General features: G+C 41.2%; 1 protein-coding gene across 2 annotated transcripts in view; it reads right to left on the bottom strand.

Moving 5' to 3' along the window:
• SPATA20 (spermatogenesis associated 20) overlaps window positions 1-26,194 on the bottom strand; it is a 416,269-nt gene that overhangs the window by 275,571 nt on the left and 114,504 nt on the right. For both annotated transcript variants that reach the window (XM_053708760.1, XM_053708751.1), the window contains exon 4: window positions 21,377-21,531. In XM_053708760.1, coding sequence (XP_053564735.1) covers window positions 21,377-21,531 — 155 coding nt within the window. The remainder of the gene's footprint in view (window positions 1-21,376; window positions 21,532-26,194) is intronic.

The raw sequence follows: 26,194 nt of genomic DNA on the forward strand, positions 1-26,194 counted from the left end.
TTGCTGTCTGACACGACCTTAGGAAGAAAACTGAACTTAGTACGTAGGACAGCCTTATCAGAATGGAACACCAGATAAGGAGGCTCATATTGCAAAGCAGCAATCTCAGATACTATGCGCGCAGAAGCAATAGCCAGTAGAAAAAGAACCTTCCAGGACAACAATTTAATGTCAACTTCATGCTCAAACGGAGCCGTTGCAAAACCTTAAGAACAAGATTTAGACTCCAAGGAGGAGCCTTAGATCTAAACACAGGTCAGATCCTAGTTAGAGCCTTCACAAAGGACTGTAAATCTGGAAGCTCCGAGAGCTTCTTGTGAAGTAAAACAGACAGGGTCGAAATCCCCTCAGGGAACTGGCAGAAAGGCCCTTCTCCAGTCCATCCTGGAGAAACGATAGGATCCAGGCAACTTTAACTTTTTGCTAGGAAAATCCACGCTCTTCACACCAGAATAAGTAGGTTCTTCACACCTTATGATAGATGCGACAAGTAACCGGTTTACGAGCTTGAATGAAAGTATCAATAACTCTCTCAGAAAAACCTCTCTTGGCTAGGACTAAGCGTTTAATCTCTACACAGTCAGCCTCAGAGAATCTAGATTTTGATGAACAAAAGGACCTTGTTCCAGTAGATCCCTGCGACAAGGTAATTTCCACAGATGAGATGATGACATCCCCTCCAGATCCGCGAACCACATCCTTCGCGGCCACGATGGAGCAATCAGTATATATAGTACTGATGCCTTCTCCTGCTTGATGCAGGCCACTACACGAGGAAGGAGTGGTAACGGCAGGAAAAAGGTAAATTAGACTGAACCTCCAAGGCACTGCTAATGCATCTATTAGCTCCATCTGAGGATTCCTGGACCTCGACCCATATCTGGGTAGCTTGGTACTGAGACGGGAAGCCATGAGATCTATCTCCGGCGTCCCCCACCTGTTGCATATCTCTGCAAACACTTCAAGATGTAGAGACCATTCCCCCGGATAAAAGGTTCGGCTGCTGAGAAAATCTGCTTCCCAATTGTCCACACCCGAAATGTGGATCGCTGACAGCGAACAGCTGTGGGCCTCCGCCCACTCCAGAATTCGAGATACTTCCCTCATTGCTAGGAAGCTTCTCGTTCCACCCTGGTGGTTGATGTAGAGATGTAGAAATATCCTCATGGATATGAAGTCTATTATAGTACCCAGGAATTCCACCCTGGTGCTTGCTATAAGAGAACTACTTTCTAGGTTTATCTTCTATCCATGAGATCGAAGAAGAGAGAGAAGAAATTACGAATGGTCCCCTGCCAGACGAAAAGATGGTGCTTGTACCAGAAGATAGTCCAAGTAGGGAGCTACTGCTATACCTCGGGTTCTGGCAACGGCTAGAAGAGCCCCTAGAACCTTCGTAAAAATCCTTGGAGCAGTAGCTAGAACAAACGAAGTGCAATGAACTGGAAGTGCTGTTCCAGGAACGCAAACCTTAGGAACCAGAAGTGATCCTTGTGGATTGGAATGTGAAGGTAAGCATCCTTCAGATCTATAGTGGTCATGAACTGTCCTTCCTGAACTAAGGGAAGGATGGACCTTATCGACTCCATCTTGAACAAGGGACATTTAGAAATTTGTTTAAGCACATTAGGTCCAGAATCAGGCAGAAAGTTCCCTCCTTCTTTGAGACCACGAAAAGGTTTGAATAGTATCCCAAACCTCTTTCTGCGATAGATACCGGGACAATGACTCCTAAGGAGGATAGATCCTGCATGCACCCCAGAAAGGATTCCCTCTTTTCTGGTCTGGAAGACAGGATTGAGAGGAGAAATCTGCTCTTGGGTGGATGAGACTTGAAACCTATCTTGTATCCCTGAGCTATGACCGTCAGGACCCAGGGATCCTGCACGTCCCTGAACCAAGCATCTGAAAAGAGCGACAGTCTGCCCCATACACGATCCAGAGCCGGATCGGGTGGCCGCCCCTTCATGCCGATTTAGTCTCGGTGGGCTTCTTGCTCTGCTTGGACTTATTCCAGGACTGAGGCTTCCAAGTACTCTTGATTTGCTCTGGCTTAGCTGAGGACTGCTGTCATTGGGATTTATCAGAACAAAAAAAAGGAAATTTGAAATTTGTCCCTTAGACTTGCTCTTTTTATCTTGCGGTAGGAAGGCACCCTTGCCCCCTGTAACCGTAGAGATAATGGAGTCCAGGCCTGGACCAAATAACATCTTTCCCTTAAAGGAGAGGGAAAGAAGTCTAGACTTAGAAGTCATATCTGCAGACGAGGACTTCAGCCAGAGAGCCCGACGGGCCTGAACCGAAAAGCCAGAAGCCTTAGCATTTAGGTGAATAATCTGCATGTTTCCATCACAGGTAAAAGAAGTAGCAATTCTCAAGGCTTTAATTATTTCCTGGATAACGTCGAGGGGACCCTCCAGCTCGATCAATTCCAATAAGGAGTCGCTACAGTAGGTGGCTGCTCCTGCAACCGCGGCTGCCGGTTGAAACAAATATCCCGTATGTTGAAACATCTTAGAAGAGTTTCCATCTTTTTATCCATCAGCTCTCTGAACGACAAGCTATCCTCAAGCGGGATAGTAAAGCGTTTGGCAAGTGTGGAGATAGCGCCATCCACCTTAGGGAGGGAACCCCACAACTCCAATTGAAAGTCCGGGACCGGGAATACATTTTTAAAGAAAGACAAAGGGGAAAAGGAAGATCCAATTCTGTCCCATTCGTTCTTAATAATGTTTACAATCTTTACAGGCACAGGAAAATTTAAAGACACTACCCTGTCCTCGTAAACACTGTCTAATTAAGGAATCAAAGGTTCATCAAGCAGCTTGGCCTCTGAAACCTCTAATGTAGACAGGACTTCCTTTAGAAAAAAACGTAAGTGTTCAATCCTAAATCTAAAGCTAGTTCCTCCGCAGCAGACTCCTTCCCAGAAAGTTAATCCTCTGAAGTCTCAGAGTGCAATTCATCCTCGGATAACTGAGACAGAGCGGTCAAATCCAATAAATTACATGATGACCCCGGGGCAGGCGAGCAATGTTTAACCTTTCGCTTGAACTTAGCAGGGTGAGGTAAAGCACTGAGGGCCTCAGATAACGCCGTTTTTTACAGTGCTGTAAAATCTGGTGGTAAAAGGCCCCCTTCAGATAGAGGATTAAGCGTGCTATGGGAAGCTGCGTGTGTAGAAGGAGATGAATGTAGGGTATGCACCTCACGTGATGGCGAGTCTTCAGAGGTGGACGGCTCAGTGGTACTAAAAGGGTTAACCTTCTTTGACCGAATAACGGTGTCAAGGCATGTGGAACATAATTGAGAGGGCGGGCATATCAAAGCCTCCTTGCAATATAAACGTAAAGGTATTACTATTTGGAATAGAGGGAGTACCCTCTAATACATCAGAATCCTCCATAGCTTAATCTATTGACAGCAGGACACAGAAAAACAGAATTTATGCTTACCTGATAAATTACTTTCTCTTGTGATGTATCCAGTCCACGGATTCATCCTTTACTTGTGGGATATTCTCCTTCCTAACAGGAAGTGGCAAAGAGAGCACACAGCAGAGCTGTCCATATAGCTCCCCCTCTAGCTCCACCCCCCAGTCATTCGACCGAAGGTTAGGAAGAAAAAGGAGAAACCATAGGGTGCAGTGGTGACTGTAGTTTTAAAAATAAAAACCACCTGTCTTAAAATGACAGGGCGGGCCGTGGACTGGATACACCACAAGAGAAAGTAATTCATCAGGTAAGCATAAATTCTGTTTTCTCTTGTAAGGTGTATCCAGTCCACGGATTCATCCTTTACTTGTGGGATACCAATACCAAAGCTTTAGGACACGGATGAAGGGAGGGAACAAGACAGGTACCTTAAACGGAAGGCACCACTGCTTGTAAAACCTTTCTCCCAAAAATAGCCTCCGAAGAAGCAAAAGTATCTAATTTGTAAAATTTGGAAAAAGTATGCAGCGAAGACCAAGTCGCTGCCTTACAAATCTGTTCAACAGAAGCCTCATTTTTAAAAGCCCATTTGGAAGCCACTGCTCTGGTAGAATGAGCAGTAATTGTTTCAGGAGGCTGCTGGCCAGCAGTCTCATAGGCCAAACGGATGGTGCTTTTCAGCCAAAAGGAAAGAGAGGTAGCGGTCGCCTTCTGACCTCTCCTCTCACCGGAATAGATAACAAAGAAGTTGTTTGTCTGAAATCCTTAGTTGCTTGTAAATAGAACTTTAAAGCACGAACCACATCAAGATTGTGTAATAGACGTTCCTTCTTCGACGAAGGATTAGGACACAGAGAAGGAACAACAATTTCCTGGTTAATATTCATATTAGACACAACCTTAGGAAGAAAACCTACCTTATCTGCATGGAACACCAGGTAAGGTGAATCACACTGTAAAGCAGATAACTCTGAAACTCTTCGAGCAGAAGAGATAGCTACCAAAAACAAAACTTTCCAAGATAATAGCTTAATATCTATGGAATGTAAAGGTTCAAACGGAACCCCTTGCAAAACTGAAAGAACTAAATTCAGACTCCATGGCGGAGCCACAGGTCTATAAACAGGCTCGATTCTGAGTAAAGCCTGACTAAACGTTTGAACGTCTGGTCCCTCTGACAGACGTTTGTGAAAAAGAATAGACAAAGCAGATATCTGTCCCTTTAAGGAACTAGCTGATAATCCTTTCTCCAATCCATCTTGGAGAAAGGACAACATCCTGGGAATCCTAACCTTACTCCATGAGTAACCCTTGGATTCGCACCAAAAAAGGTATTTTCGCCAAATCTTATGGTAGATTTTCCTGGTGACAGGCTTTCTAGCCTGAATCAGGGTATCAATAACCAACTCAGAGAAACCACGCTTTGATAGAATTAGGCATTCAATCTCCAAGCAGTCAGACGCAGAGAAATTAAATTTGGATGTTTGAAGGGACCCTGTATTAGAAGGTCCTGCCTCATTGGTAGTGTCCATGGTGGCACAGATGACATGTCCACTAGGTCTGCATACCAAGTCCTGCGTGGCCACGCAGGCACTATTAGAATCACCGAAGCCCTCTCCTGCTTGATTCTGGCAACCAGACGAGGGAGGAGAGGAAACGGTGGAAAAACATAGGCCAGATTGAAGGACCAAGGCGCTGCTAGAGCATCTATCAGCACCGCCTGGGGATCCTGGGACCTGGACCCTTAAAGAGGAAGCTTGGTGTTCTGACGGGATGCCATCAGATCCAATTCTGGAGTGCCCCATAGCTGAGTCAGCTGGGCAAATACCTCCGGGTGGAGTTCCCACTCCCCCGGGTGAAAAGTCTGACGACTTAGAAAATCCGCCTCCCAGTTGTCTACTCCTGGGATGTGAATTGCTGAGAGCTGGAAAGGGTGATCCTCCGCCCACCTGATTATTTTGGTTACTTCCATCATTGCTAAGGAACTCTTTGTTCCCCCTTGATGATTGACATAAGCTACAGTCGTGATGTTGTCCGACTGAAATCTGATGAATTTGGCCGCAGCTAGCTGAGGCCATGCCTGAAGCGTGTTGAATATCACCCTCAGTTCAAGAATGTTTATCGGGAGAAGAACTTCTTCCCGAGACCATAAGCCCTGAGCTTTCAGGGAGTCCCAGACTGCACCCCAGCCCAACAGACTGGCGTCGGTCATTATGATGATCCACTCTGGTCTGCGGAAACACATTCCCTGAGACAGGTGATCCAGAGACAACCACCAGAGAAGAGAATCTCTGGTCCCCTGGTCCAACTGTATGAGGAGACAAATCTGCATAATCCCCATTCCACTGTCGGAGCATGCATAGTTGCAGTGGACTGAGATGTATCCGTGCAAAAGGAACTATGTCCATTGCCGCTACCATTAATCCGATTGTCTCCATGCACTGAGCTACAGATGGCCGAGGAATGGAATGAAGAGCTCGGCAAGTAGTTAAGAGTTTTAACTTTCTGACCTCCGTCAGAAATATTTTCATTACTACCGAATCTATTAGTGTTCCTAGGAAGGGAACTCTTATGAGCGGGGAGAGAGAACTCTTTTTGATGTTCACCTTCCACCCGTGAGACCTCAGAAAGGCCACTAAAATTTCTGTGTGAGACTTGGCTCTTTGGAAAGTCGACGCCTGAATTAAAATGTCGTCTAGATAAGGCGCCACTGCTATGCCCCGCGGTCTTAGCACCGCCAGGAGGAACCCTAGCACCTTTGTGAAAATTCTGGGAGCAGTGGCCAACCCGAAAGGGAGAGCCACAAACTGATAATGCTTATCCAGAAACGCGAACCTGAGAAACTGGTGATGATCTTTGTGGATAGGAATGTGTAGATACGCATCCTTTAGATCCACGGTAGTCATATATTGACCCTCCTGGATCATTGGTAAGATTGTCCGAATGGTCTCCATCTTGAATGATGGGACTCGGAGGAATTTGTTTAGAATTTTGAGATCCAGGATTGGTCTGAAAGTTACTTCTTTTTTGGGAACCACAAACAGGTTTGAGTAAAACCCCAGCCCTTGTTCCGCAATTGGAACTGGGTGGATCACTCCCATTGTATGTAGGTCTTCTACACAGCGTAAGAACGCCTCTTTCTTTGTCGTGTCTGTAGACAGACGAGAAATATGGAACCTTCCCCTTGGAGGGGATTCCTTGAATTCTAGAAGATATCCCTGGGAAACAATCTCTAAGGCCCAGGGATCGTGTACGTCTCTTGCCCAGGCCTGAGCGAAGAGAGAGAGTCTGCCCCCTACTAGATCCGGTCCCGGATCTGGGGCAACCCCATTATGCTGTCTTGGAGGCAGCTGCAGGCTTCTTGGCCTGTTTACCCTTGTTCCAGCCCTGGTAAGGTTTCCAGGCTGCCCTGGGTTGTGAAGTGTTACCCTCTTGCTTTGCAGCAGGGGAGGATGAAGCGAGACCGCTCCTGAAATTCCGAAAGGAACGAAAATTATTTTGTTTGTTCTTCGTCTTGAAGGACTTGTCCTGGGGGAGAGCATGGCCTTTTTCCCCAGTGATTTCTGAAATAATCTCTTTCAATTCAGGCCCAAAGAGGGTCTTTCCTTTGAAAGGGATGTTCAATAGTTTGGATTTTGACGACACATCGGCCGACCAGGACTTTAGCCACAACACCCTGCGCGCTAAAATGGCGAAACCTGAATTGTTTGCCGCTAACTTAGCTAGTTGGAAAGCGGCATCTGTGATAAAAGAATTAGCCAGCTTAAGAGCCTTAATTCTGTCCATAATGTCCTCATATGAGGTCTCCGTCTGGAGCGCATCTTCCAGCGCCTCGAACCAGAAAGCAGCTGCAGCAGTTACAGGAACAATGCATGCTATAGGTTGGAGAAGAAAACCTTGTTGAACAAAAATTTTCTTAAGTAAACCCTCTAATTTTTTATCCATAGGGTCTTTAAAAGCACAACTGTCCTCAATTGGTATGGTTGTGCGTTTAGCAAGTGAAGAAACAGCCCCCTCCACCTTAGGGACCGTCTGCCACGAGTCCCGCGAGGAGTCAGATATGGGGAACATTTTCTTAAAAACAGGAGGGGGAACAAACGGAATACCTGGTCTATCCCACTCCCTAGTTACTATATCCGCAATCCTCTTAGGGACCGGGAACACATCATTGTAAACAGGAACTTCTAGGTACTTGTCCATTTTACACAATTTCTCTGGAACCACCAAAGGGTCGCAGTCATCCAGAGTAACTAATACCTCCCTGAGCAATAAGTGGAGGTGTTCTAGTTTAAATTTAAAAGCCGACGTATCTGAGTCTGTCTGAGGAGCAACCTTTCCCGAATCGGAAATTTCTCCCTCAGACAGTTCATCCCTCGCCCCCATTTCAGAACGTTGTGAGTGTATATCGGATACGGCTACCAAAGCGTCAGAATGCTCAGGATCTGTTCTTAAAACAGAGCTATCATGCTTTGTAGGTAACACGGGCAGTTTAGATAAAAACACTGAGAGGGTATTATCCATAACTGCCGCCAAGTCTTGCAAAGTAAAAGAGTTAGACGCACTAGAGGTGCTAGGCGTCGCTTGAGCGGGCGTAACTGGTTGTGACACTTGGGGAGAGGTTAACGGGCTAACCTCATTACTTTCTGTCTGAGAATCATCTTGGGCCACATTTTTAAGTGCAACAATATGTTCTTTAAAGTGTATAGACATATGAGTACAAGTGGGACACATTCTGAGAGGGGGTTCCACCATGGCTTCTAAACACATTGAACAAGGATTTTCCTTAGTGTCAGACATGTTTAACAGACTAATAGTAAGACAAACAGGCTTAGAAATCACTTTAATCAAGTAAAAACACACTTTGCAAAAAACGTTACTGTGCCTTTAAGAGATAAAAAAGGCACACAATTTTCCAAAACAGTGAAAAATGCAGCAAACTTTTCGAAATTTTCACAGTATGTACCTAAAGCATTGGTAAGATTGCACAACTAGCAAGAAAAACGATTAACCCTTTAATGCCCAAACCGGATCAATAGCAAGCTAACAACCGGTTAAAACGACTTCAGCACCTTGCCACAGCCCTGCTGTGGCCCTACCTGCCGTTAGGAACCAGATTTGTGGGGGAAAAAGCTTCTTATAGGCCCTCAAACTGCAGCAGGACCCTCCATGTGAAACAGCCTGAAGATCTAGTCAATCTAACTGCACATCTGAGGCGCGAAATTAGGCCCCTCCCACCTTACTCCGGTGCTGTGAGGCCTAAAGAAACACTCCTAAGTGTTATAATAATAGCCATGTGGGTAACAACCCCTGAAAGAAACCCAAAGGAACCTTAGTAGTGTCTCAAAAACGATATTTATTAGTAAAAACCGTTTGCCATAAAATAGTATCAACCAGCATAAATTAGCCCTGTTATGTAAGCTTGTAATTCCATACTTAGTCTCTGAATAAAGCTTACCCTTCCCTCATGGGGATCTTATCAGTCCTTTTTTAGCATTATCACAGTCTTGTCTAGAAATAAATGACTGAACATACCTTATTGCAGCCTAACCTGCAAACCGTTCCCCCCAACTGAAGTTTTCTTGTACTCCTCAGTCCTTTGTGGGAACAGCAGTGGATTTTAGTTACAACATGCTAAAATCATCTTCCTCCCTGCAGAAATCTTCAGGGTAAATAGTACACACCGGTACCATTTAAAATAAACTTTTGCTTGTAGAACAAAAACTACAAATCTAACACCACATTCACTTTACCCTTCCGAGAGGGACCCTATTGCTTAGAGCCGGCAAAGAGAATGACTGGGGGGTGGAGCTAGAGGGGGAGCTATATGGACAGCTCTGCTGTGTGCTCTCTTTGTCACTTCCTGTTAGGAAGGAGAATATCCCACAAGTAAAGGATGAATCCGTGGACTGGATACACCTTACAAGAGAAATAAACAATCTTTCTCAAAAACGGCACCTTTATACTCCGAATGGATGGGGCACTCACCACCTCCTAGACTCAGACAATACAGAGAAATAGCGTCTTCTCCGACAGCCAGCTCGGTCAGGAAAGAGGAAATGAAAGCGAGACCACTCCCGGTTACACATGGTGCGCAAGGCAGGACCGCCTCTGCTATGAGAAAAAAAATCGCCAAGCTACAAGATGCGCAGCACTCAAAGTGAAAGTAAAAACCTGTGCGTTCCAGCCACATAACAAACAGCCTATGAGCCCAATGAAATATCACACATAAAGCAGCATAAAATCAAAGCATCACATTTGATTAATCCCCACTGTTCAATAATCCCCCTCAGGAGATATTAACCCATGATTCTATTAAGATAAAAGGAGCCACACTGTGACCCTGTCTTCTAGTGTTTTCAACATATGTAAAAATTGAAACAATCTTACCAGAATCCATGCTGTGGAACAGAAATGCAGCCTCTCAAGTGTGACAGTCTTGTAGCATAGCTACTGACATGGACTTGGAGTGAGAAAACAAGCAGGCAGTGAAACTTGTCAACACTGATTGCTTAGGAGCTGGCAGTCTGGATGGGTTTGCAGAAAGACTCTCCCTGCATCTCCAGACTCTAAATTTCGTCAATCCTCTCACTGAGAGGCTGACAAGACTACTTAAAACTCCGGTCCCATATCGAACGGCAGATACCCTTCCTAAGGAACTACTCTGAAATCTTCTGACACTTCTCTGCCATCCTCCTGTGATGAAAGGCAAAGAATAACTGGGGAACGGGGGAGAAGTATTTAAGCCTTTGGCTGGGGTGTCTGCCTCCTCCTGGTGTTCAGTATTTCCCAACAGTAAGGAATGATACCATGGACTCTCCTTATATTAAGAAGGAAATTCAGTTAACATGCATGTCCCACAAGCAGACAACTAGGGGTGTAACTAGACATAATTGGGCCTTAGGGCAAAGTCTGTGGAGGCCCCTACTTTTCAACAACATCCATTCTAATGCACTGCCAACTTCCAATAGTTATATTGTACCATTATAAAAGCTTTGTAACTAATCAGCATACATAAATAAGAACAGATATCCTATTCTACAAAATCTTTATTGTTCATCATAATAATAAAATGCGACAGGGCGACTTCATAAACCTAGACATAAGTATGCTGAACATAGACAAGATGCAAAGATCTAAAGGAACTCCAAGAACTTGTTAATAATATAAAAATATTTATTTCATTTACTGAAAAGAAAAAAAAATACTGCACAGTCTGTAGTCAGGGACCTATTGACATTAAAGGGACATTAAACACTAAATAAATGCTAGGTAGAATGATGCATTCAAAGAAAAGATTAGTCTGAGAGTAACTTGAAGATGTGTTTTTTAAAGTTTTATTAGCTGTTTAAATATTGACAAAAAAGTGTAAAGTTTTAGTGCCTATAAAACAATGGGAGCTGCCATGTTGTAACTTAGGTTACCTTCTCTGCTGTGGCTAATTAGGGGCAGTTATAAATAGGTCACTAGAGTGTGCAGCCAATAGTTGTGTGGAATATAACAGTGTTCTGCACTTCTATTTCTAACAGGAACTGAAAACCTCACAATTTCAGAATGGAATTACAGGAAAAGGGGACAAAATAAAAAATTAAAGTATATTGTAGACCTTTTTTTATACTTACGATTTACCATTTTATATTACCATCTCAATGTGTTTAATGTCCCTTTAAAGCCTGTTAACACACCAAAAAACACAAATTAAATTTTACAACTTTTGTTAAAAAGTATAAATATTCTGGGAAAAAATTCATAGGATATACCCTCAAGTGGGAGGGGAGTGCTGGAGGGGCTGTGGGGGCGAGGGAACGATCCTCCACATTTGGTGGGACTGCCCGCGTATAAAGCCGTTCTGGGAGGGGGTGCTGGGAGCGATGAGTAATCGTCTAAAGATCATAATCCCCCCCAAAATCGACATACTTGATATCCCACGGATTCCCCAAGATAATTGGGGAAGATAAGTACCTCCTTTTCCTTGTGATGCTCAACAGTGCTAAGGGACTCATACCTGTACACTGGAAGAGCACACAGATCCCGAGCTTTAGAGAGTGGGAGGAGAGGGTGGGAGATCTACTGAGGCTAAAACGCTATCATTTTCTAAAAATAGGTAAGATCGCAACGCATGAGATGATGACCTTAACCTGGGAGGGCAGGGGATTATAATCCAAAACACGTATAACTGACTGGAACTGAATGAATGAACCTCCCTGTTGGTACCATGTATCTTGCCCCTGCTCACGCCTCCGTTTTCTCATTGTGCCCTCTCCCCCTACCATTCTTCCCCCTTCCCCCAACCCCCTTTTTTTTTTTTTTTTTTCTCTTCTTCTCTCCTTACTTCACCTTTCCCCATACTTTATCCTTCTCATGCTTCTCTCTTTCCCCCAATACTGTACTAGCACATATTTGTGTGAAAATGTTAGGCACCTTGAGATGTCCAGCAATATGTGTCCAAAATGCTGGAAACTATTGAAGAGAACTTATAACTGCCTGACGCATAGTTCAAATGTAAAGATTCTGTTTATCAGTCATTGTCTTATAAGACAAAAAATTTTTTTGAAAAGCCATAACAAGCTCAACGACTATGCTTACAGAAAAAGTAAACAAGGACAAGTATGAGACTCTAACATGACTACTATCTCACTGTTCAATCTAACACTGTATTTACAACAACAGATCAGCAAGAGCAACCTGTTACAATAATTTATATGTCTGTTAATACCTATTTGTAAGCTTTTGAACTTCAGTGTTATGTATAACTCATCTTGTCACCAATAAAGCTTGTTTAAAAAAAAAAAAAAAAAGTATAAATATTTCACCTAACTTTAAAAGTAATCTACTTTGATCACTATAAGAAAAATATTGCAATAAAAACAGCCGCCACCTTGTATTCAACAGTTTCTTCTACCAACACTGGGTACTCAAAAAACTATTCAAAAAGCACTTCCTAGAGTCATGATGGGTCAAGTTTCTAAATGGTCACTCTTTACTGTTCAGATAAAGACAAAGTTTTGATTGGCTGGTGATATCTCACTCATCCATTACACTCATCCATTTTCTCTTGGGGCCTTTCTCTATATAAATAAAGATCCCTCGGTGCTACAAGATTCATGGGTTATTGAAAGGCAAATTTTACCTTGATAGGTGTGTGTATCTTGCTATGGGGCAAACATTTTTGTAGACAAAGCAAAGACATGTAAGTTACCAGCTCTTCAAAAGTGAGTTAAAAAATCGGCATTACGCCGTAAAACTTATACTAAATGTAATTTCAAAATACAAAGTTAAAATCATAACTAAGTCTAATATTCAAAGGGTATTTTAGTTTTCTATTGTAAAAAGAGTCTTGCAGCCTTGGCAAGTGGGCTTAAAGGGACATTAAACACTTCGAGATGGTAATATAAAATGATAAATCATATATAAAAAAACTCTGCAATATTCTTTCATTATTTATTTTGTCCCCTTTTCCTGTAATTCCATTCTTAAATTGTGAGCTTTTCAGTTCCTGTTAGAAATGGAAGTGCAGAACACTGTTACATTCCATGCCATTGGCTGCACACTCTAGTGACCTATTTATAACTGTTCCTAATTGGTCACAGCAGAGACGGTAACCTAAGTTACAATATGGCAGCTCCCATTGTTTTATAGACACTAAAACTTTACTTTATTTTGTCAATCTTTAAACAGCCAATAAAACTTTAAGAATCACAGCTACGTGTTATTCTCAGACTAATCTTTTCTTTGAATGCATCATTCTACCTAGCATTTATTTAGTGTTTAATGTCCCTTTAACAGGGGTGTTCCTTAGTCGTGTCTGAAACTATCGCACAGGTTACGCCTGAAAATGTGTTTTATTCTTGTTGAATGTAAGCTGGAAAGTATATTTCAAAATACATAATGCATTGATTTTCTAAACAGAAAAAATATATTTATGTGAAACAAGAAGCAACTGCAAGATAAAATACTTTATTGCTATCAGTGCTAGGTGCTCTCCTTTCACATTTACTCTCACCTGCACGATTCTGCATTCAAGAGAGCTTCATTACTTTTTATGGACAGCAGCTCGCTAATTGTCTTCCAGGTTTCAAGCTTTAGGGAACTGAGTGAAGTCTGCCTATAAGAGGGTCGTCATGGTATTTTACTCCATGTCGGCAAATATTAGAGAATCAGGTCCCAGGTGAGCTGAAGATCCACACAGCTACTAGCTACACAGATTCTGTAATTAGCCCCATCTATATAGGATTACAGTCGGCAATCAAAGTAGCAGTATCAGTACAGGCAAAGGGGCCTATTTATGAAAGCCCTTTCGGACATGATCTGACATTGCGGATCATGTCCGACAGACCTAGATGAATGCGGAGAGCAATACGCTCTTGTGAACTGCTGGTGCAACGCCGCCCCCTGCAGATTTGGCCGCTAGCAGGAGGGTGTCAATCAACCCGATCGTATTCGATCAGGTTGAATTGCGGTGATGTCTGTCTGCCTCCTCAGAGCAGGCGGACAGGTTATGGAGCTGCTTCATAACTGGTGTTTCTGGCGAGCCTGAACACTCGCCAGAAACACGGGCTTCAAGCTCCATAAAGAGCTTGATAGATAGGCCCCAAAGTGTTTTTGTAACTACTCTCCTCTAATTATTTCAGTGACACAGTGAGATCATAGTAGGGCTAGGGTTCCCAGGTGTCCAGTATTCCACTGGGCAGTCCAGTATTTTAGCAGGCTGTCCAGTAAAATCTTCACATATGTCCCTAAGTGTTAGCTAAATGTGATTCATCTTATGCCTCAATGCATTAAAAATGCGGAGCAGAAAGATGTGAGGGCAACCAAAGAGAGTAAAATAATTTGTTTGTTGCCGACAGCCAAGGGTTAAAATGACTGCTCAGTTGTGATAAAAACTAGGGATGCATATTCAGATATTTTGTGAGGATCCGCATGCAGAAGTAAGCAGCGGCTCATGCCCTTCGGATATTTTTGTAGCTTGATTGATTTTTATAAAAGATCCCCACTCTAAGATCTGGATTTGCTGGTGCTTATTTCCGCATTCGGATCCTCGCAAAAGATCCAAATGCGCATCCCTAATAAAAACCATGGTGGGATCAAGGGGGGGGGGGGGAGGTATTATTTGACACCACCTTCCTACATATTGTCCAGTAATTTTCTGGAGGACAGATTGCAACCCTATGTAGGGGGTGGGCAGGCATTAAAAACAGCCATTTGTTTAGCAAAAGGTTAATTGTTTTGTAGTCCAAGGACATAACCTTTGAAATGTATTAAGTGTTGTTCATCTAAATCCCCTTTGCTGTGGCCAATTAGGAACATAAATAAACAATCTACTGTACATAAAAAGCAATGACTGTGCAGCTTTAAAGTGGGTCATGGTTCTGGATTTCACAGTATGTACTGCAGCTTCTCTGGGGAGTGAAAAAACTACATAGATTTAAATTAGAGGAAAACCAGGTACATAATGTAAGTATTGCAAAGTTTTACTAACTATGTTTAAAGGGACACTAAACCCAAATTTTTTCTTTTATGATTCAGATAGAGCATGCAATTTTAAGCAACTTTCTAATTTACTCCTAATATCAAATGTAATTCATTCTCTGGGCATCTTTATTTGAAATGCAAGAATGTAAATTTAGATGCCGGCCCATTTTTGGTGAATAACCTGGGTTATTCTTGCTGATTGGTGGATAAATTCATCCACCAATAAAAAAGTGCGGTCTAGAGTGCTGAACCAAAAAAACATAATTTATGTAAGAACTTACATGATAAATTCATTTCTTTCATATTGGCAAGAGTCCATGAGCTAGTGACGTATGGGATATACAATCCTACCAGGAGGGGCAATGTTTCCCAAACCTCAAAATGCCTATAAATACACCCCTCACCACACCCACAATACAGTTTAACGAATTAGCCAAGTAGTGGGGTGATAAAGAAAGGAGTAAAAAGCATCAACAAAGGAAATTGAAAATAAATGTGCTTTATACAAAAAATCATAACCACCATAAAAAGGGTGGGTCTCATGGACTCTTGCCAATATGAAATAAATACATTTATCAGGTAAGATCTTACATAAATTATGTTTTCTTTCATGTAATTGGCAAGAGTCCATGAGCTAGTGATGTATGGGATAGTAATACCCAAGATGTGGAACTCCACAGAAGAGTCAATAGAGAGGGAGGGATAAAATAATAACAGCCATTTGCCGCTGAAAAAAAATAATCCACAACCCAAAATATAAATTTATTCTCATAATGAAAAAAGAAAAAACTTAAACATAAGCAGAGGAATCAAATTGAAACAGCTGCCTGAAGAACTTTTCTACCAAAAACTGCTTCCGAAGAAGCAAATACATCAAAACGGTAGAATTTAGTAAATGTATGCAAAGAAGACCAAGTTGCTGCTTTGCAAATCTGATCAACTGAAGCTTCATTCTTAAAAGCCCACAAAGTGATGACTGATCTAGTAGAATGAGCTGTAATTCTCTGAGGCGGGGCCTGATCCAACTCCAAATAAGCCTGATGAATCATAAGCTTTAACCAAGATGCCAAGGAAATGGCAGAAGCCTTCTGACCTTTCCTAGAACCAGAAAAGATAACAAATAGACTAGAAGTCATCCTAAAATATTTAGTAGCTTCAACATAATATTTCACAGCTCTTACCACATCTAAAGAATGTAAGGATCTCTCCAAAGAATTCTTAGGATTAGGACACAAAGAAGGGACAACAATTTCTCTATTAATGTTGTTAGAATTCACAACCTTAGGTAGAAATTTAAATGAAGTCTGCAAAACTGCCTTATCCGGATGGAAAATCAGAAAAGGGGATTCACAAGAAAGAGCAGATAATTTGGAAACTCTTCTAGCAGAAGAGATGGCCAAAAGGAACAACACTTTCCAAGAAAGTAGTTTAATGTCCAAATAATGCATAGGCTCAAAAGGAGGAGCCTGTAAAGTCTTCAAAACCAAATTAAGACTCCAAGGAGGAGAGATTGATTTAATGACAGGCTTGATACGGACCAAAGCCTGTACAAAACATTGAATATCAGGAAGCTTAGCAATCTTCCTGTGAAATAAAACAGAAAGAGCAGAGATTTGTCCCTTCAAGGAACTTGCAGACAAACCCTTATCCAAACCATCCTGAAGAAACTGTAAAATTCTAGGAATTCTAAAAGAATGCCAGAAGAATTTATGAGAAGAACACCATGAAATATAAATCCTCCAAACTCGATAATAAATCTTCCTAGAAACAGATTTACGAGCTTGTAACATAGTATTAATCACTGAGTCAGAGAAACCTCTATGACTAAGCACTAGGCGTTCAATTTCCATACCTTCAAATTTAATGATTTGAGATCCTGATGGAAAAATGGACCTTGAGACAGAAGGTCTAGTCTTAAAGGAAGTGGCCAAGGTTGGCAACTGGACATCCGAACAAGATCCGCATACCAAAACCTGTGAGGCTAGACTGGAGCTACCAGCAACAGAAAGGATTGTTCCATAATGATTTTGGAAATCACTCTTGGAAGAAGAACTAGAGGTGGGAAAATATAAGCAGGTTGGTAACACCAAGGAACTGTTAACGCATCCACCGCTTCCGCCTGAGGATCCCTGGACAGGTACCTGGGAAGTTTCTTGTTTAGATGGGAAGCCATCAGATCTGTTTCTGGAAGACCCCACATCTGAACAATCTGAGAAAACACATCTGGATGGAGCTACCACTTCCCTGGATGTAAAGTCTGACAGCTGAGATAATCGCTTGCCAATTGTCTATACCTGGTATATGAACCGCAGAAACTAGACAGGAGCTAGATTCTACCCAAGCAAGTATCTGAGATACTTCTTTCATAGCTTGGAGACTGTGAGTCCCACCCTGATGATTGACATATGCCACAGTTGTGATATTGTCTGTCTGAAAACAAATTAACGGTTCTCTCTTCAACAGAGGCCAAGCCCTGAAAATAGCACGGAGTTCTAAAATATTGATTGGTAACCTCGCCTCTAGAGATTTCCAAACCCCTTGTGCTGTCAGAGATCCTCAGACAGCTCCCCAACCTGAAAGACTTCCATCTGTTGTTATCACAGTCCAGGTTGGACAAACAAAAGAGGCCCCTTGAACTATACGATGGTGATCTAACCACCAAGTCAGAGAGAGTCGAACATTGGGATTTAAGGATCTTAATTATGAGATCCTTGTATAATCCCTGCACCATTGGTTCAGCATACAAAGCTGGAGAGCTCATATGAAAACGAGCAAAGGGGATTGCATCCGATTCTGCAGTCATGAGACCTAAAACTTCCATGCACATAGCTACAGAAGGGAATGATTGAGACTGAAGATTCCGACAAGCTGAAACCAATTTTAATCGTCTCTTGTCTGTTAGAGACAGAGTCATGGACACTGAATCTATCAGGAAACCTAAAAAGGTGACCCTTGTCTGAGGAATCAAATAACTTTTTGGTAAATTGATCCGCCAACCATGTCTTTGAAGAAACAACACTGAGATTCTGCAGAATGTAAAAACTGAGCTAGAACCAAGATATCGTCCAAAAAAGGAAACACTGCAATACCCCGTTCTCTGATTACAGAGAGTAGGGCACCGAGAACCTTTGAAAAGATTCTTGGAGCTGTCGCTAGGCCAAATGGAAGAGCGGAGCGACAAATTGTTAATGTTTGTCTAGAAAAGAGAATCTCAGAAAAAGATAGTGGTCTGGATGAATCGGAATATGAAGATATGCATCCTCTAATTCTATTGTGGACATATAATGCCCTTGCTGAACAAAAGGTAGAATAGTCCTTAAAGTTACCATTTTGAAAGTTGGCACTCTTACATAACGATTCAAAATGTTCAGATCCAGAACTGGTCTGAATGAATTTTCTTTCTTTGGGACAATGAATAGATTTGAATAAAACCCCAGACCCTGTTCCTGAAACGGAACTGGTATGATTACCCTTGAAAGCTCCAGGTCTGAAAGACATTTCAGAAAAGCCTGAGCCTTTACTGGATTTGCTAGTATGCGAGAGAGAAAAAATCTTCTCACAGGAGGTCTTACTCTGAATCCTATTCTGTACCCTTGAGGGACAATACTCTGAATCCATTGATTTTGGACAGAATCTGCCCAAATGTTTTGGAAGAATCTTAATCTGCCCCCTACCAGCTGAGCTGGAATGAGGGTCGCACCTTCATGCAGACTTGGGGGCTGGCTTTGATTTCTTACAGTTTGGATTTACTCCAATTTGAAGGTTTCCCATTGGAACCAGATTCTTTGGGGGAAGGATTAGGTTTCTGTTCCGTATGTTGTCAAAAGGAACGAAAACAGTTAGAAGCTTTAGATTTACCCTTAGGTCTTTTATCCTGAGGCAAAAAAACTCCCTTCCCCCCAGTGACAATTGAAATAATCGAATCCAACTGAGAACCAAATAACTTATTACCTTGGACAGAAAGATAGTAATCTAGACTTAGATACCATGTCAGCATTCCAATATTTGAGCCACAAAGTTCTTCTAGCTAAAATAGCTAAAGACATAGATTTAACATCAATTTTGATTATATAAAAAATGGCATCACAGATAAAATGATTAGCATGTTGAAGCAAGCGAACAATGCTAGACAAATCAGGATCCATTTCCTGTTGCGCTAAGCTTTCCAACCAAAAAGTTGATTCAGCTGCAACATCAGCCATAGAAATGGCAGGCCTGAGAAGACAGCCAGAATATAAATAAGCTTTCATTAGATAAGATTCAGGTTTCCTATCTAAAGGGTCTTTATAAGAAGTACTATCTTCCATAGGAATAGTAGTACGTTTAGCAAGAGTAGAAATAGCCCCATCAACTTTGGGGATCTTTTCCCAAAACTCCAATGTATCTGCTGGCAAAGGATACAATTTTTTAAACCTTGAAGAAAGAATAAAAGAAGTACCAGGCCTATTCCATTCCTTAGAAATCATATCAGAAATATCATCAGGAACTGGAAAAACCTCTGGAATAACCACAGGAGGTTTATAAACAGAATTTAAACGTTAACTAGTTTTAATATCAAGAGTACTAGTTTCCTCAATATCCAATGGAATCAACACCTCTTTTAACAAGGAACGAATATACTTCATTTTAAATAAATAAGTAGATTTGTCAGTGTCAATATCTGAGGAAGGATCTTCTAAATCAGATAGATCCTCGTCAGAGGAGGATAATTCAGTATGTTGTCGGTCATTTGATATTTCATCAACTTTATGAGAAGTTTTAAAAGAACTTTTACGTTTATTAGAAGGCGGGATGGCAGACAAAGCCTACTGAATTGCATCAGCAATAAAATCTTTTATATTCACAGGTATATCATGTACATTAGATGTTGAAGAATCAACAGGCAGTACTATTACTGATGGACACATTCTCTGCATGTAAAAGCTTATCATGACAACTATTACATACCACAGCTGGAGATATAATCTCCACAAATTTACAACAAATGCACTTAGATTTGGTAGAACTGTTATCAGGCAGCAGGGTTCCAACAGTGGTTTCTGAGACAGGATCAGATTGAGACATCTTGCAAATGTAAGAGAAAAATCAACATATAAAGCAAAATTATCAATTTCCTTATATGGCAGTTTCAGGAATGGGAATAAAATGCAAACAGCATAGCCCTCTGACATAGAGAAAAGGCAAGAGGCATATAGGAATGGGGTTTTAAATAATGAAAGTGTTTGGCGCCAGTTATGACGCACAACACAAACTAAAAATTTTTTTGGCGCCAACAACATTCGGAAATGACACACTTGCGTCATTGTAGACGCAACCTTGTGCAAGGAACTCGGCATCAACTAAGATGCTAGAAATGTGCCATCGGACGTACCTTCGCACCAAAAAATTCTCGCGCCAAGAATGACGCAAATAAATTTGCCATTTTGCGCCCTCGAGAGCCTCATTTTGCCCGCAAAATTTAATGAAAAAAAGCAGTCAATTGAGAAAAGACTATACCCCAGGTAAGAAAATTTTCTCCTAAATATGTTTTTCCCCAAATATGAAATTGATAGTCTGCAAAAGGAAATATACATAAACCTGACTCATGGCAAATATAAGTACAATACATATATTTATAACTTTATATTAATGCATAAAGTGCCAAACCATAGCTGAGAGTGGCTTAAGTAATGAAAACATACTTACCGAAAGACACCCATTCACATATAGCAGATGGCCAAACCAGAACTGAAACAGTTATCAGTAGAGGTAATGGAATATGAGAGTATATCGTCGTTGTGAATAAGGGAGGTAGGAGATGAATCTCCACGACCGATAACAGAGAACCTATGAAATAGATCTCCTGCGAGGAAAACCATTGCATTCAATAGGTGATACTCCCTTCACATTCCTTTGACATTCACTGTACTCAGAGGAATCAGGCTTCAAAATGCTGAGAAGCGCATATCAACGTAGAATCTAAGCACAAACTTACTTCACCACCTCCATAGGAGGCAAAGTTTGAAAAAACTGAATTGTGGGTGTGGTGAGGGGTGTATTTATAGGCATTTTGAGGTTTGTGAATCTTTGCCCCTGCTGGTAGGATTGTATATCCCATATGTCACTAGCTCATGGACTCTTGCCAATTACATGAAAGAAGCTTAGATGCCTTCATTTTCAAATAAAGATAGCAAGTGAACGAAGAAAAATTGATAATAGGAGTAAATTAGAAAGTTGCTTAAAACTGCATGCTCTAGCTGAATAACGAAAGAAAAAATTTGGGTTCAGTGTCCCTTTAATTAGACATTTTATATTGAGTTGCCTCGTTTAATTTCAGACAGCATCGACATACAGTACCACACCATGGAATTTCTCTTTTGTTGGGACTTTAAATGAATTGGATAATTTATATCACGCTGGACTTGTATTTCTTATAATAAATAAGGTATGTGTTGTATCTTTGAAACAAAACGCTTCTTCTCTAAACCGGATACCTGCAGGAAGGTCATGTACACCTTATCTACGTCAGGGCGTTCCTCGCGATCCACCTTCACGCTGACAAAGTTCTCGTTCAGTATCTGTCCAATCTCCTCATTCTCAAACGACTCTCTTTCCATTACATGGCACCAGTGGCACGTGGAATAGCCCACTAGAATATAAAACATGTTTGATCACACAGCTGTACCCAACATAGGGCCATATTATACGAAGGGTGAGCTATCAGTCGCACAAGTGATATCGGGTTTATTGTGCCTGGTTGCCAAAGTATTTTATAATAACATATACATTTATAGATTATAGGTATAGATACATATTGTACCAAAATACCATCAGATATCTATTGAAATATGTATTTATGAATAAATTAGACATATTCTTCTAAGTAAAGAACATTGAAATGTGAAATTCATATTCATATTTTCCTGTCGGGTTAGCGCACGTGAGAAAAACATGATTGAGTTTGTGTGACTTATTGGGTGTTCGTTTTTTCCTTTTCTTGCTCCATTGACTTCTATGGGGGAATACGTTAATGTGATCGGGATATTTTAAGTTCTGTTTTTAGCACGTGTCGAGTTATCGCACAAGTGAACATTTTTACTTTCAACTTGTAACACAAGCGCTGTGCAAAAAGCTTACTTCTAGCTGCCAGATAGTGCTTCAGATAAGTGCACACTCCTGAGTCTATATACCTGCTTTTCAACAGAAAATACCAAGAGATTGAAGTAAACAAGTAAATTGTAAATGTTTTTGTAAAATTTTACACTCTGATTGATTAGGGGTTAATAGGTTTAGTTTAGTGTTGGCCGGCAGTTTAGGGGTTAATAGTTTTTATAGTAGTAGCAATGAGGGGGCCAGCGGTTTAGGGGTTAATAGATTTATTTAGTGTTGGCTATGTGGGTGGGCGGCGGATTAGCGGTTAATAAGTTTAATATAGTATTTGCGATGCAAAGGGAAGGCGGTTTAGGGGTTAATAGTGTAGTTTATGGGTATTCGTGTACTTTGTTTTAACTTTTTTGTTATGAGTTTTGTGAAACATTTTTATCTGGTCTCAGATAGCGGAAAGGATCGTGGGGGTATAAGCTATAACACTAGCATAATAGCCAGACCGCACAACCTGTTACTAATCCACCTGTTACTTCTATTAACTAATATACTTAGGTCTCTTGGTATCAGTTGTTAAAAAGCATACCTAGGTAGGTTCCGGAGCAGCAATGCAATACTGTGAGCTAGCTGCTGATTGGTCGATTCAATCATGCCTCTTGTCACTGGCTTACACAATGCGCTCATCTAGCTCCCAGTAGTATATTGCTGCTTCTTCAACAAAAGGTACAAACAGAACAACCTAATTTTATAACAGAAGTAATGAATGACAAATTATTATTATTTTTTTTAATATCCTCAAGGCCAGTGGCTGCTGTATGCTGCTATGGCTTCCGCTGCACATTTTTTGTAGCTTCACAGGTGCTGTGCATGGAACATGTCGGGGGCGAATTAAGAGGATGGCACTGGACCTGGCTACCACATTGCTTAACAACCAATCATAAACTAGAAAATCGTAGAATCACCCAAAAGCTGGTCCCTGGTCATCTAATAGGTTGCTGGCCCTGTCATATTATAGAACCACCTGCTAGTACCATTCTGCTGCCAATAGACATCACATACCTAGCAACATCCCACATCAAAATGGAACTGATGTCTGTTCACAATTCTTCTCCTCCTGGACTTCACCCAGAAGAACAGTGCTGAAATATACAGTGGATATAAAAAGTCTACTACACACCCCTGTTAAAATGTCAGGTTTCTGTGATGTAAAAAAATGAGACAAAGATAAATCATTTCAGGACTTTTTCCACCTTTAATGTGACCTATAAATTATGCAACTCAATTGAAAAACAAACTGAAATCTTTTAGGTGAAGGGAAGTAAAAATAATAAAAAATAAAAAGAATGGTTGCAGAAGACACTTGATTTTATTACAGTACTCAGTCTTTTTGGGTATGAGTCTATCAGCATGGCACATCTTGACTTGGCAAGATTTGCCACTCTTGTGCACAGCACAGCCCCCTTCAGATCACCCCACATATTTTCAATCGGATTCAGGTCTGGGCTCTGGCTGGGCCATTCCAAAACTTAAATCTTCTTCTGGTGAAGCCATTCCTTTCTTGATTTGGATGTATACTTTGGGTCGTTGTCATGCTGAAAGATGAAGTTCCTCTTCATGTTCAGCTTTCTAGCAGAAGCCTGAAGGTTTTGTGCCAATATTCACTGGTATTTGGAACTGTTCATAATTCCCTCTACCTTGAATAAGGCCCCAGTTCCTGCTGAAGAAAAACAGCCCCAAAGCATGATGCTGCCATCACTATGTTTCACTGTGGGTATGGTGTTCTTTTGGTGATATGCAATGTTGTTTTTGCGCCAAACATCTCTTTCGGAATAATTGCCAAAAAGTTCAACCTTGGTTTCATCAGACCATAACACCTTTTCTCACATGCTTTTGGGACACTTCAGATGTGTTTTTGCTAAATTTAGCTGGGTTTGGATGTTTTTCTTCATAAGAAAAGGCTTCTGTCTTGCTGTCTACCCCAAAGCCCAAACATATGAAGAATACGGGAGATTGTTGTCACATGTACCACGCAGCCAGTACTTGCCAGATATTCCTGCAGCTCCTTTAATGTTGCTGTAGGCCTCTTGGCAGCCTCCCAGGCCAGTTTTCTTCTCGTCTTTTCATCAATTTTGGAGGGACATCCAGTTCTTGGTAATGTCACTGTTGCGCCATATGTTCTCCACTTGATGACTGTCTTCACTGTGTTCCATGGTATATCTAATGCTTTGGAAATTATTTTGTACCCTTCTCGTGACTGATACCTTTTAACAATGAGATCCCTCTGATGCTTTGGAAGCTCTCTGCGGACCATGGCTTTTGTGTAGGACGCGACTAAGAAAATGTCAGGAAAGACCTACTAGAACAGCTGAACTTTATTCAGGGTTAATCAGAGGCACTTTAAAGTATGGCAGGTGTGTGATGACTCTTATTTAACATGATTTTGAATGTGATTGCTTAATTCTGAACACAGCTACATCCCCAGTTATAAGAGGGTGTGCACATTATTTTAGTTTTTTTTGTTTACTTCCCTCCACCTTAAAAGATTTCAGTTTGTTTTTCAATTGATTTGTATAGTTTATAGGTCACATTAAAGGTGGAAAAAGTTCTGAAATGATTTATCTTTGTCTAATTTTTTTACATCACAGAAACCTGATATTTTAACAGGGGTGTGTAGACTTTTTATATCCACTGTAGCTACATGATGACATATTCACTATTCTCAGAAAGAGCAAAACCTACAGAAGTTTAATAAATTCCATTCTTCAATAAAACGTATTAGTTGTAGACTAATGTAGATTGTGTGAGCTTTATAGACAAAACAAATAAATATCACTAAGAGCAAACAGCTCTTAACTGTGTACAGAAAACATAAATTATGCTTACCAGATAATTTAATTTGCCTCTGTATAAGGAGAGTCCACGGCTTCGTATATGAATATTGGGTCTGCACCACGATAAGTATATTAAATAGTGCTGAATAATAAAGGTATATACTTGTTATAAAGAGCTAGCTCATTATATATATATATATTTAGTCCACAGCTTCATCCCTTACTGTTGGGAAATACTGAACCTGGCCACCAGGAGGAGGCAAAAACCCCACAGCCAAAGGCTTAAAGGGACACTAAACCCAAATTTTTTCTTTCGTGATTCAGAAAGAGCATGCAATTTTAAGCAACTTTCTAAAATTACTCCCATTATCAATTTTTCTAAGCTTTTTTTTGGTTCAGGACTCTGGACAGCACTTTTTTATTGGAGGATGAATTTATCCACCAATCAGCAAGGACAACCCAGGTTGTTCACCAAAAATAGGCCGGCATCTAAACTTACATTATTGCTTTTCAAATAAAGATACCAAGAGAATGAAGAAAATTTGATAATAGGAGTAAATTAAAAAGTTGCTTAAAATTTCATGCTCTATCTGAATCACGAAAGAAAAAATTTGGGTTCAGTGTCCCTTTAAGGAGGTCCGGAGGGCAAGACATGCCGAAGCTAGCTTGCACCATCTCTGGTTAGAAATGTCCTCATTGATATTGAATCTATTATAGTACCCTGGAATTCTACCCCGGTGCTTGGAATGAGAGAACTCTTCTCTAAGTTTATATTGCATCCATGTGATTGAAGAAGAGAGAGAAAAGATACCAAATGGTCCTCGGCTAGTCGAAAGGATGGTGCTTGAACCAGAATGTCGTCCAAGTAGGGAGCTACTGCTATACCTTGGGTTCTGGCGACAGCCAGGAGAGCTCCTAGAACCTTTGTAAAGATTCTTGGAGCGTAGCTAGACCAAACGGAAGTGATATGAACTGGAAGTGCTGATCCAGGAACACAAACCTTAAGAACTGGAAGTGGTCCCTGTGGAACGTGAAGGTAGGCATCCTTCAGGTATATAGTGGTCATGAACTGACCTTCCTGAACTAGAGGAAGAATGGACCTTATTGTCTCCATCTTGAATGAGGGGACATTTAGAAATTTGTTTAAGCACTTTAGGTCCAGAATTGGGCGGAAATTTCCCTCTTTCTTTGGGACCACAAACAGGTTTGAGTAGTATCCCAAACCTCTTTCTGCAATAGAAACCGGGACAATGACCCCTAAGGAGGACAGATCCTGCACGCACCCCAGAAAGGCTTCCCTCTTTTCTGGTTTTAAAGACAGGCTTGAGAGGAGAAACTGCCCTTGGGTGGATGAGATTTGAAACCTATCTTGTATCC

The sequence above is a fragment of the Bombina bombina genome, chromosome 1 (genome assembly GCF_027579735.1).
Source record: "Bombina bombina isolate aBomBom1 chromosome 1, aBomBom1.pri, whole genome shotgun sequence".
Lineage (NCBI taxonomy): Eukaryota > Metazoa > Chordata > Amphibia > Anura > Bombinatoridae > Bombina > Bombina bombina.